Raw genomic sequence first — 14144 nt, 5'->3', positions numbered from 1 at the left:
ACAGCCCTTAGCTCTAATCTTTGAGCTGTCTGATCCCCTATCTGACACCAGAAGTGCTGAGACGAACCAGTCGTTAGAGGAAGTTCTAGCAGATGTCCCTCATGGAGCTAAATCGGTACCTTCCCGGACAATCTGTGTAGAACAGTGATGGCGAACCTTGTCCACCCCAGATGTTTTGGAACTACATTTCCCATGATGCTCAGCTAAGCATTGGAAGTGTAGTTCCAAAACATCTCGGGTGCCAAGGTTCACCATCACATTGTAGAAGAGTATGGCTGATTTCAGAGACGGTATCCGCTATTACACAGCCCCTGGTTCTTCTGTAACAGTTAATAAGCTGAGGCTTAGGTTTGAACAGTCTGGTCGGTAAGGAGAGCTTGGACACCTTTTGTGTCTTGTTACATGCGTTGGCCTTCCAATGCTCCTTACTGCAGAGACCAGTTACAGGTGTGGGCAGTAACCCTTTGTTAGTGCTGGGTTTGAACAGCCCCTTTCTGTAAATGGAGACAATTTATCCTTTGAGAACCCCTGTTAAAGTCTATAAAAAGGTCAATCGTTGTAAAAACATAATTTAAAGCATCATACTACAGCCCCGGCAGCGATGAGGTATGGCTGTCCAGAAATTCGGCTACGCGGCCTGTGAATCTTCGGAGGTCCAGGAAAGGAACCATAGTGGTCACCTTGATTGGGAGATGAGATGGTTTGGCCAGGCGTACGATAAGCAGCGGTAGTCCTCATTAGGCGTTGTGTGCAGCCCTCTTGTCGTCATGCAGAAGGGGTTCCCTTTCTTCTGGCTCACCGACTTTTAACCGTTTCGCACCAAACACGCAAAACTGGGTGATTATCTGCATTGGAGTCAGGAAAAGCAACTTGGAAGGTAACAAAATTCCATTTATAATGGCAGATTAGGACAGTGCGAACTACCTGAGCCGAAAAACTTTGCTAAGAAATCCAGATAATGCTCAACTTCTCATTTTTGTTAGATTGCAGAGACAAAAGTGAAGAATTTGCCATGAATTAATAAATAGGATGATCATTACATTAAAAAAACAGAGTTTAAATATACCTGTGACTTGTTATAAATAAGCTCCAACCATTAGCCAATGGCTGCAGTACATTATTGTGATGGCTGGAAGGTACAGGTCCCCCTGCTCCTGCACTACGAGAACAGAAATCGGCATTACAGCTGTATGTGATAAAGGATACAATGCAGTCCAGGCTCATGACCCCAAGACTACCGATCAGCCAAGGCAGGTGGTGATCGATGTAATCGGCTTCTGACTGCCCCTTGTCTGGGTTCTTCAGGAGGATGCTGAGGCCGTAGGTCAAGTTACCTAAAATTATCATACAGAAGAGAGAGAGAGCCAGACCCTCCGTGGACCGTCTCCGAAACTGCAAAAACAAAAGGATGCCAATCACTGTCCCGTCCGATGAGGAGGCCAATCACTGTCCCGTCCCATGAGGAGGCAAATCACTTTCCCGTCCCATGAGGAGGCCAATCACTGTCCCGTCCCATGAGGAGGCCAATCACTGTCCCGTCCCATGAGGAGGCCAAGCACTGTCCCGTCCCATGAGGAGGCCAATCACTGTCCCGTCCCATGAGGAGGCCAATCACTGTCCCGCCCCTTGATGAAACAAATAACTGTCTCGTCTCATGAGGAGGCCAATCACTGTCCTGTCTCATGATAAGGCTCGTCACTGTCCAATTGCATGATGAGGCCAATCACGGTCTAGTCCTATCATTAGGCCAATTACTGTCCCATCCCATGAGGAGGCCAATCACTGTCCTGCCCCTTTATGAAACAATTTACTGCCTTGTCTCATGAGGAGGCCGATCAATGTTTGAGGCTCGTTACTGTTCCATTGCATGAGGCCAACCACTGTCTAGTCCTATCATTAGGCCAATCACTGTCCCGTCTCATTGGGAGGTCAATCACGGTCCCCCCCTTCATGAATCAAATCACTGTCTTGTCTCATGATGAGGCTCATTACTGTTCAATTGCATGATGAGGCCAATCACTGTCCAGTCCTATCATTTGACCAATCACAGTCCTGTTCCATTAGAAGCCCAATCACTGTCCCCCACCCCCCCCCCCCTTGATGAAACAAATCACTGTCTTGTCTATACGATGAGGAGGCCAATCACCGTCCTGTCTCATAATGAGGCTCGTTGCTGTCTCATTGCATGATGAGGCCAATCACTGTCTAGACCTATCATTAGGCCAATAACTGTCCCATCCTATGAGGAGGCCAATCACCATCCAGTCCCTGGAGGAGGCCAATCTTTGTTGAATCCCATGAGGAGGCCAATCACTGTCCTGTCCTATGATGAGGTTCGTCACTGTCCCATTGTATGATGAGGCCAATCACTGTCTAGTCCTATCATTAGGTCAATAACTATCCCGCCCATGAGGAGGCCAATCACTGTCCCGTCCCATGAGGAGGCAAATCCCCATCCCGTCCCATAATGAAGCTGATCATTCTCCTGTCCCATGACAAGGCCAATTACTATCCTGCCCATGATGAGGCCAATCACGGTCTCTTCCCATGATGAGGGTAAATCACCGTCCACTGTCAAACCATGTCTTTATGGACCTGGCTTTGCACACAGGCGACAGTAATGGTGAGACAGAAAAGGGTCCTCACTAAACTGTTACCCCAAGGTTGGAAGAAAACAATTGTCTCCAATGTCTTTATATGATGGGGTATTACCATTACCAGGACCCTTCACTGGAGACCCCTAAACTCTGTCATTGGAGGGGGGGCCACCTACGTCTGCTCATATAGTGTATATTTACCTATTCGGTTTACATGAATACATAACCATCAATAGAACATTCTGAACAATGGGGGTTTCCAGGGAACGGCACTCACGTTGGTGATTATCTGAGGCAGCCGGGAGGCAAGATAGAAGATGGAGGACACCGACCCGATAACACAGCCAATGATCTCCTGGGTGGTGAATGGCTGTAAGACACAAGACACAAAAACTAACACCAGGGTCACCTACTGGTCACACGAAGAACAGCTTACAATGGATCTCATTATTTATTATACTGTTGTAGATGGATCGGACCTCCGTCAGGTTTTTATTGCTGTCTGTGAGATTCACCTTCTCAATTTGTATAGGAAAGTGAATTTAACAGGAAATTGAAAATGTTACAGTTATTTCTCTGGGGACAAGAGGAGATTTCCCTCAATTTGTAGAGATTTCTTCTCACTTCCTGTTGTATCTGGAGACAGGAAATGAAGACAAATCCCCTGGAGCTCAGGCAGAAAAAAAAAATTTTTTGGGAATTTAACAATTCCCAACTTCATCAAAAATTTACTTTTTTGTCCAGAGACAAACTTTAACAAAAACAAATAATGTCCCCCAAACAATAGGATTGGGCGGCGGTTGTGATTAGTCATGTGACCACCCCGGGGTTACAAAGTTTCCTCAGTTTATCGGAATTCAATAAAATATTTTCACTGGTGGGGCTGAATTCTCTTGTTTTTGGATTCTTTGCTGTTCACCTTACCTCCAAGCTCCAGTTTGTGTGGGCGGGGCTACAGTGAAAGGGGCAGGGCTGGCACCAAGGAGCTCTCTGTCTGTAATGTTAAAGCCAGGGATTTAGAATTTAGTGTTACTGGCAACAGTGGGGCACTGTGCAGTCCTACAAGGAGGTCAGTCACTCTTTGTGTCATAAAGGAGGCCAATCACCAGGACAGTGATTGACCTTCTCATGGCACAAAGCGTGACTGACGTCCCATGAGGAGGCCAATCACCGTATTGCCTCATGAGGAGGCCAACCACACCCCCCGCCCAATGAGAAGGCCAATCACCATCCCATGAGAAGGCCAAACGCCGTCCTGTCCCATGAGGAGGCCAACCGCCGACCCATCCCACGTGGAGGCCAAACGCCGACCCGTCCCCATGAGGAGGCCAATCATTGACCCGTCCCCACGAGGAGGCCAATCATTGACCCGTCCCCACGAGGAGGCCAATCATTGACCCGTCCCCACGAGGAGGCCAATCATTGACCCGTCCCCACGAGGAGGCTAATCACTGACCAGTCCCAAAGGGAGGCCAATCACCGACCCGTCCCACAGGGAGGCCAATCACTGACCTGTCCCCCTGAGGAAGCCAATCACCGACCCATCCCACGAGGAGGCCAATGAATGACCCTTCCCATGAAGAGGCCAATCACTGTCCTGTCCTATGAGTAGGCCAATCACTGACCCATCCCCACGAGGAGGCCAATCATTGACCCTTTCCAGGAGGAGGGCAATCACTGACCCGTCCCCATGAAGAGGCCAATCACTGTCCTGTCCTATGAGTAGGCCAATCACTGACCCGTCCCATGAGGAGGCCAATCACTGTCCTGTCCTATGAGTAGGCCAATCACTGACCCATACCCACGAGGAGGCCAATCATTGACCCTTCGCACGAGGAGGCCAATCACCGACCCGTCCCACAGGGAGGCCAATCACCGACCCATCCCACGAGGAGGACAATCACTGTCCTGTCCAATGAGTAGGCCTATCATTGACCCGTCCCATGAGGAGGCCAATCACTGTCCTGTCCTATGATAAGTCCAGTCACTGACCTGTCCCATGAGGAGGCTAATCTCTGTTTGTGTGGGCGGGGTTGGAACAGAGGAGCAGACTGTCTAATTTTAAAGCCACAGATTCGGAATTTTGCAGGCAGATGCAAGGAAAAGGAGGAGAATTGCAGCCATGTGGGGGAATTGTTGCTTTTCCACTGAAATCTATCAGATTCCAGGAGTTTGTAGAAATTAAAAGATAACATACACACCTCGGCATCAGAGCGGTCTGCCGTGAGCAAGTGTCGTCCCCCAGGTGAGCTGCGGTAGTCTCTTGCGGCCAATCCGCGGTCACCCAGCTGTAACAGAGCACCTGCTGAGCCAATCAGAGCAATCCCACCAATGGCGTTTACGATGAGAGACGCTGTGAATGGGAGAAAAGATTTTATTGTTACAGATATCTGAAGAATAGTAATAATTGTGCAAAGCAAATAAGACCTTGCAACTAAAATAGAACCTGTCAGACAATTTTTAAGCTTTAAAAGTCTTGCCTGAAGCCGGCCATACACATTGAGATTTGATTGTACAATTTGTCTCCAATCTCCTTAAAGCTCAGCACACACATTACAATCTGGTTGTACAATCTCCTTTGGACCTACCAAGGATTTAGCAAGGAATTTGATACAAATTAGTAGGTCTGAAGTTGATTTGACAGAGATTGCACAGCCACACCAAGGGCCACTAATATGGAATTGCCCCCCACACCAAGGGCCATTAATATGGAGTTGCCCCCACATCAAGGGCCGTTAATATGGAAGTGCCCCCACCAAGGGCCATTAATATGGAACTGCCCCCACACCAAGGGCCATTCATTTGGAGTTGCCCCCACCAAAGGCCATTAATATGGAGTTGCCCCCACCAAAGGCCATTAATATGGAGTTGCCCCCACACCAAGGGCCATTATTATGGAGTTGCCCCCCACACCAAGGGTCATTAATATGGAGTTGCCCCCACACCAAGGGTCATTAATATGGAGTTGCCCCCACACCAAGGGTCATTAATATGGAGTTGCCCCCTACACCAAGGGCCATTAATATGGGAGTTACTCCCACACCAAGGGCCATTAATATGGGAGTTACCCCCACACCAAGGGCCATTAATATGGGAGTTGCCCCCACCAGGAGCCATTAATATAGAGTTGCCCCCACCAGGAGCCATTAATATGGAGTTGCCCCCACCAAAGGCCATTAATATGGATTTGCCCCCACCAAGGGCCATTATTATGGATTTGCCCCCACCAAGGGCCATTATTTTGGAGTTGCACTCACCAAAGGCCATTAATATGGGGTTACCCCACCAAAGGCCATTAATATGGGGTTGCCCCCACCAAAAGCCATTAGTATGGGGTTGCCCCCACCAAAGGCCATTAATATGGGGTTGCCCCCACCAAAAGCCATTAGTATGGAGTTGCCCCCACCAAGGGCCATTAATATGGGGTTGCCCCCACCAACCAAGGGCCATTAATATGGAGTTGCCCCCACCAACCAAGGGCCATTAATATGGAGTTGCCCCCACCAACCAAGGGCCATTAATATGGAGTTGCCCCCACCAACCAAGGGCCATTAATATGGAGTTGCCCCCACCAACCAAGGGCCATTAATATGGAGTTGCACTCACCAAGGGCTATTAATATGGAGTTGCACCCACCAAGGGCCATTAATATGGAGTTGCCCCCCAGCAAAGGCCATTAATATGGAGTTGCCCCCACCAAGGGCCATTAATATGGAGTTGCCCCAACCAAAGCCCATTAATATGGAGTTTCCCCCACCAAGGGCCATTAATATGGAGCCCCCCCCCCAAGGCCATTAATATGTAGTTGCCCCCAGCAAAGGCCATTAATATGGAGTTGCCCCCCATTCCACACGGACATTAATATCGCCCCCCCCCCCCCCCCCACACATACAGTGAGTGGCCTTTACATGGAATTGGTCCCTCTTTGTGGCTCCGTACAATCTGATTGGATCGGGTATGGTTGGTTTAAGAGCCACAGAAAGCTGCTGTTACCCCAATGACATCACAAGGCCTCACCTGTGTGCCCCTCTGATTCTAGTTTTACTAATTCTTAGCAAGACTAAACCCCGCCTTATTTAGTGAAAGCACCCTAGTGACCCTTTGGGGTCATCAGGTGGGAAGGGCTTAGCACAGGGGGGAGGACTTAAAGTCAAGGAGGCCAAAAATGAGTAACAATGTGAAACAGAGATTAGAGGGGCACACGGTTAGATTTACCAAAACCCTATAAAATAAAGGCCAGACCTAAACACTTCCAATGTGTATGCAGTCAGGCGGGCCCCTGCACTACATAGTTGATGGTAAATCAAAATAAAGTTGAACAAGAAAATTGTATAATGTGTGGCCAGCCTTAGGGAGGAACTTTGTTTTTAGAAAAGTTTGAAGTAGGTGACAGGTTCCCTTTAAAGATGGCTGCAGTGATTTTCATACTCACGGCTGGTCTGCTGGTTGCGATATTTGTAGTAGATGTAGAGAACGAGCATAAAGATGTCCGCCACCACGTAGTAAATCGCTGTGTATACCTGTAGAGGGAGACAGAATGAGGAGACATCGGAGGGGGAGGTGTAATGTCTCCACCCCTGCTCAGCTCTGTACTGAAATAACCCCTCCCAGGAGGGGCTCGTTCACACCAACGGGAGCCAATTAGAAAATTCTTTGTGTTGTTTACACACATTTAACCACTTTAGCCCCGGAGGATTTTCCTGCTTAACGTCCAGGCCACTTTTTCAACTTGGCACTGCACGACTTTAACTGACAATTGCGTGGTCATGCAACGCTGTACCCAAATGAAATTTATGTCCTTTTTTTTCCTTAAACAGAGCTTTCTTTTGGTGGTATTTTATCACCTCTGCGCTTTTCATTTTTTGCGATATTAATAAAAAAATAGCGAAAATTTTGCGAAAAAATTGACATTTTCTATTTTGACAGTTAAAAAATATCCAATATATTCAATTTTTGTCATATATTTAGGCCAAAATGTATTTAGCTACATGTCTTTGACAAAAAAAATTCTCAATGAGCGTATTTTTAACCGCTTTAAGACCGGAAGATTTTACCCCATTCCTGACCAGGCCATATTCTGCGATTCAGTACTGCGTTACTTTAACGGACAATTGCGTGGTTGTGCAACGCTGTACCCAAATTAAATTGACGTCCTTTTTTTCCCCCCACAAACAGAGCTTTCTTTTGGTGGTATTTGATCACCTGTGCGATTTTCGAAAAAAAGAGCGACAATTTTGAAAAAGAAAAAACAATATTTTTCACATTTGCAGTAGCAGCAATGTGAGCGGTCGGCAAGCGGTTAAGAAATAATTTTAGCCCTGAGGATTACGTAAAACCCCCAAATGTTCGATATTTTCTGAAAGCAGACACCCTAGAGAATAAAATAGTGGTAGCAAGATTAGCACAGCGGTTTATAAAACAAAAAATGCCAGTAAAAAATACAATATAGTTATTGTTGTTATTCAATTTTTCTAAAATATAAAAGATGAGGTTGTGCCGAGTAAATAGATACCCAACATGTCAGGCTTTTAATTTGCGTGCGCTCACGAGACGGCGTCAGCCTTCGGTACCCCACATTTTCCATAGGTGACGCTTTAACCACTTGAAGACTTTTTCTGGCACTTTTTGTTCAGAAGTTTAAATCAGTATTTTTTGCTAGAAAATGACTTAGTACCCCCAAACATTATACAGTATCTCACAAAAGTAAGTACACCCCCCCCCCCCCCACACACACACACTTTTGTAAATATTTTATTCTATCTTTTCATGTGACAACACTGAAGAAATTACACTTTGCTACAATGTAAAGTAGTGAGTGTACAGCTTGTATAACAGTGTAAATTTGCTGTCCCCTCAAAATAACTCAACACACAGCCATTAATGTCTAAACCGCTGGCAACAAAAGTGAGTACACCCCTAAGTGACAATGCCCAAATTTGGCCCAATTAGCCATTTTCCCCTCTCTGGTGTCATGTGACTTGTTAGTGTTACAAGGTCTCAGGTGTGAATGGGGAGCAGGTGTGTTAAATTTGGTGTTATCGCTCTCACTCTCTCATACTGGTCACTGGAAGTTCAACATGGCACCTCATGGCAAAGAACTCTCTGAGGATCTGAAAAAAAGATTTGTTGCTCTACATAAAGATGGCCTAGGCTATAAGAAGAATGCCAAGACCCTGAAACTGAGCTGCAGCATGGTGGCCAAGACCATACAGAGGTTTACCAGGACAGGTTCCACTCAGAACAGGCCTCACCATGGTCCACCAAAGACGTTGAGTGCACGTGCTCAGCGTCATATCCAGAGGTTGTCTGTGGGCATAGGCGTGCGCACAGGGTGTGCCTGGGCACACCCATTCAGTGTGGTGCAGATTCTCCCTGTTCAGACCCCTAATGTTTCACCAAAGCCCCCTAATGGGGCTCCCAAAGAAATTGGAAAAAGAAGAAATAAGATTTTAAAAAATGCCATATTGACACCAAACTCTGCCCTACTGACACCGTCCGTATATATACACACATGCATATGGGTTTGAGCTTTGGGGTGCACACCCTAATGCAATAGTCTGCGCACACCTATGTCTTTGGGAAATAGACGTATGAGTGCTGCCAGCATTGCTGCAGAGGATGAAGGGGTGGGGGAGGGGTCAGCCTGTCAGTGCTCAGACCATACGCCGCACACTGCATCAAATTGGTCTGCATGGCTGTCATCCCAGAAGGAAGCCTCTTCTAAAGATGATGCAAAGTAGTGAGTGTACAGCTTGTATAACAGTGTAAATTTGCTGTCCCCTCAAAATAACTCAACACACAGCCATTAATGTCTAAACCGCTGGCAACAAAAGTGAGTACACCCCTAAGTGACAACACACAGCCATTAATGTCTAAACCGCTGGCAACAAAAGTGAGTACACCCCTTAGTGAAAATGTCCAAATTGGACCCAAAGTGTCAATATTTTGTGTGGCCACCATTATTTTCCAGCACTGCCTTAACCCTCTTGGGCATGGAGTTCACCAGAGCTTCACAGGTTGTCACTGGAGTCCTCTTCCACTCCTCCATGATGACATCACAAAGCTGGTGGATGTTAGAGACCTTGCGCTCCTCCACCTTCCTTTTGAGGATGTCCCACAGATGATCAATAGGGTTTCAGTCTGAAGACATGCTCGTCCAGTCTTGCGGACCCCTGATGTCTCAGCTGTCCTCAGATGAACCTAGTGCAGTACAAATCATACTCCCTTAGCTTCTTAAGTGACAACCGGAACCCGGAAGTGACATGTAAAAGATTTCATTAGAAGGAAGGGGGGGGGAGGAGTTTAGGGAACACATATGTTCACTGATCATCCTCCACGGTCCCACTCTAGGGTTCGGCAGTCTCAGCCCTCACGCCTCTCCATCCATGCATCCGACCGTGTGGGGGACAGAAAGAAAGCTCCAGATGGTGTGATATCCTTTAAAAATGTTTATTTGTTTTCAAGGTAAAAGATGTAAGCCAAAATAGGCAAAAAAAGACAGCATGTAGCGTCACAGACTGAGCCCTAGAATGGAGAGCGGTGAACACCGTATGCGTTCCACTCGGCTCCCGTGACGTCACAGCGTGCGTTCCACCTTACGCGCGTTTCGTCATTCCGTTGATGTCTTCAGAGGTCTGGTCCTCAGGTTGGATGCATGGATGGAGAGGAGTGAGGGCTGAGACTGCCGAACCCTAGAGTGGGACTGTTCCTGGCCCAGGTGACCAAATAAGAGCTGTCCGGTTTTAGTGCCATAAGGCATTTAAGACCCATTCCCTCTGGTGAGTGAGCATTTCTGTTACTCTTCACGGTGGAAACCGAGTGTCATCCTAAGACCATCTAGAAGTCGGGCACAGATCACTTGCACTTTTTTCACTAAAGCAATTCTGAACTGTTTACACAAAAGTCACCATATCATTTCTGATGGACTCTATATATGAACTTTTTTGAGCACTTATTGGGACATTAAGCATATGGTACTTTATTAATTGTAGTCACTTTATATTGAATCTCATTTATGAAGATATTCATTTATTTATTTATGAATCTATGTAATAATTTATTATTTATTTAATAAGTTTACACAATTAATTAGCAAGGGCTATAGGTAGCCCCTATGGGCTATACACCTTCACTTCACACTTCATACTACAGCAGCTGCTTATTTCCACATTCACAATCATACTTTTTCTATAAATCTTTATTTATAATTAACCCCAACCCATTTGGTGCAAGGGATATACTCCTAGTATATTCAACCCACACAATGTAACATTGTTGCGTTGTATTTAGCGATGACTCCAGCACTTACCTGGATTGGCAGCTGGTGTGACAGAAAGGCCCCCACAAAGTTACAGGAGTCCCCGGCCAGCCACCCCAACAGGAACCAGATAGACAGAGCCTTGTCCATGTTACCCGTCTTACACGACTTGTAGTACTGCCTGCAAGGAGAGAGGACGGGTCATGGCAGCCCCCCCGGGGCTGGGCTCTAAACACAACATACAAATATACATTTACTTCCCATCCCCCCAATTACCCCACTAGGGTGAGAAACATAGGATGAGGACAGTAGGGTGAGGAACAGTAGGGTGAGGGACAGCAGAGTAAGGACAGTAGGGATGAGGAACGTAGGGTGAGAGACAGTAGAGTGAGGAACATATGGTGAGGGACAGTAGGGTGAGGGACAGTAGGGTGAGGGACAGTAGGGTTGAGGGACAGTAGGGTTGAGGGACAGTAGGGTTGAGGGACAGTAGGGTTGAGGAACATAGGGTGAGGGACAGTAGGGTGAGGGACAGTAGGGTGAGGGACAGTAGGGTGAGGGACAGTAGGGTGAGGGACAGTAGGGTGAGGGACAGTATGGTGAGGGACAGTATGGTGAGGGACAGTAGGTTGAGGGACAGTAGGTTGAGGAACATATGGTGAGGGACAGTAGGGTGAGGGACAGTAGGGTGAGGGACAGTAGGGTTGAGGGACAGTAGGGTTGAGGGACAATAGGGTTGAGGGACAGTAGGGGTGAGGGACAGTAGGGTGAGGGACAGTAGGGTGAGGGACAGTAGGGGTGAGGGACAATAGGGTTGAGGGACAGTAGGGGTGAGGGACAGTAGGGGTGAGGGACAGTAGGGTGAGGGACAGTAGGGGTGAGGGACAGTAGGTTGAGGGACAGTAGGTTGAAGGACAGTAGGTTGAGGGACAGTAGAGTGAGGAACATATGGTGAGGAACATATGGTGAGGGGCAGTAGGGTGAGGGAACGTAGGGTGAGGGAATGTAGGGTGAGGGGACATAGGGTGAGGGGACATAGGGTGAGGGGACATAGGGTGAGGGGACATAGGGTGAGGGGGACGTAGGGTGAGGGACAGCAGGGTGAGGGACAGCAGGGTGAGGGACAGCAGGGTGAGGGACAGTAGGGTGAAGATGTCCAATGAACTGTCCCGGGACAGCGATTCTGCTTCTCATGTGTATAAAGGTTACAGGCACTCTGTGTAGCGTGACGGCTTATGTCAGCAACAAAAACGTTTACGTCAGCAACACTGTCACCCAGAGTCACGTCACTGCTGATGGGGAACCTCAGAGCCGAGTCAGCGATTGAATACTCACGGGAAGGAGGAGAAGATGAAGCACAAGATGGAAATGAGCCCCAGCACGATGCTGGCCAGGTCCCGCGTGTCCGACGCACATTCATTGAAGATCTTCCACACCCACTCAGTGCCATTGAGGCAATCTGAAAAGTTCTTGGGGGGTGACGGGACCTCCAGGCCCCAGGATCTGTGCCGGTCATCCATAGTGTCCATTAACCTGAAACAACACGGGGACTGCAGGGTTAAAGAAAACTCAGAGAGGGCCAATCAGCTGAGAGCCAAAATATTTACTGGGACAATGTTTGGTTGATTGGCACCAAGATTTAAAGGGGAACCATCATCCTTTAAATAGTTTTAGACGTACAAGACATTAGAGTGTAAGCTCCTCTGGTACAGAGACTGATGTGACTGTGGGGGAGGGGATATTAGAGTGTAAGCTCCTCTGGGGGGACATTAGAGTGTAAGCTCCTCTGGTACAGAGACTGATGTGACTGTGGGGGGACATTAGAGTGTAAGCTCCTTTGGTACAGAGACTGATGTGACTGTGGGGGAAGGGACATTAGAGTGTAAGCTCCTCTGGTACAGAGACTGATGTGACTGTGAGGGGAGGGGATATTAGAGTGTAAGCTCCTCTGGGGGGACATTAGAGTGTAAGCTCCTCTGGTACAGAGACTGATGTGACTGTGGAGGAGGGGACATTAGAGTGTAAGCTCCTCTTGTACAGAGACTGATGTGAGTGTGGGGGGAGGGGACATTAGAGTGTAAGCTCCTCTGGTACAGAGACTGATGTGATTGGCTCAGTGATCTCTGTACAGCGCTGCGGTATATGTCAGAGATATATAAAGCAGTCAAATAAATTCATATTGATATATAATATATTTATAAAGCATTACCATTCCAGTAATAATAATAATAATAATATTGGTCAGTAGAAGTACACCTGCAGGCTCCGGCCATCCTGTCCCTCTATGACCCGGAGATGCGGGTGGACGGTGACCCCGGTGACCCGTCTTACCTGAACTGTCATGTAGAGAGGAGGATACACTCGGCTGTCAGTTCATATCGGATCTCCGCTGTACCGTCCCGACCTCCGCCACTGCCTGCGCTTCAATCCAGGTTACAAACCATCAATCCGTGTATCGATCAATTCATCATTGTATCCAATTCTGTAGCGATCTATCAATCTGTGTACCAATTTATAAATCAATGTATCAATATAACAATGTGACCGCAGTATTCGTCTCCTGCCATCCATAACTCGCTGTATACAATGTATATTATTAATAATATAAATATAATGTGAATGTACAATATATATGTAAAATGACGGCGCTATATAAGAACCTGTAATAAATAAATGTTTGCGGCTCGCCGGCTCTGACTCCTCTCTCCTTCTTCCTGTTGTTTCTCAGTCTCAGGGCTGCACACGGGTCACATGACTGCCTCCTGTCACATGACTCCTCGATGAGGTCATTGCTGAGAGGGGGGGGTTTAGTCTCCGTGTGTGTATTGTGCTGAACGCCGATCACCTGTATATTGTCAATATTTATAAACACCGGAGGGAAAAAAAGATACAAATATCAAAATATAATCATAAAGAGATGCCAAAAATTAAAAGATATATATATATAGATAGATCGATAGATAGATAGATCGATAGATAGATAGATAGATAGATGGATGGATGGATGGATGGATGGATGGATGGATGGATGGATAGATAGATAGATAGATATAAATAGATATATAGAGATATATAGATATAGATTATTATTATTATACAGGATTTATATAGCGTCAACAGTTTGCGCAGCGCTTTACAATGTGACATATATATATTTATTTATTTTCTTTATTCAAACCTAAAGTGCGGTGTGCAAAAACTGAACAGCAGAAGTGAAAATAAAAGGCCATGTGAACGCACAGAAAAAAATGCATTTCAGTCCTCCTCTCAAAGAGGAAGGAATCTTCCCT

At 46.9% G+C, this 14144-nt stretch overlaps 1 protein-coding gene across 1 annotated transcript; it reads right to left on the bottom strand.

The window, feature by feature from the left end:
- Positions 1-568: 568 nt before the first annotated feature.
- On the bottom strand, positions 569-13441 carry SLC66A1 (solute carrier family 66 member 1). Its single transcript, XM_082274030.1, has 9 exons — positions 13186-13441; positions 12190-12387; positions 10906-11035; positions 7030-7117; positions 4590-4950; positions 3522-3591; positions 2875-2967; positions 1207-1392; positions 569-845 (listed from the first exon to the last, which is right to left on the bottom strand). Exons 2-9 carry the CDS (start codon positions 12381-12383, stop codon positions 738-740), a joined length of 1230 nt encoding a protein of 409 aa, XP_082130156.1. The 5' UTR covers positions 12384-12387; positions 13186-13441; the 3' UTR covers positions 569-737.
- Positions 13442-14144: the final 703 nt, after the last annotated feature.

This window comes from Pelophylax lessonae (assembly GCF_965119305.1).
Source record: "Pelophylax lessonae genome assembly, chromosome: 12".
NCBI lineage: Eukaryota > Metazoa > Chordata > Amphibia > Anura > Ranidae > Pelophylax > Pelophylax lessonae.
Note: the sequence above shows the minus strand (reverse complement) of the source record. Positions and strands in the feature narration are given on the sequence as shown.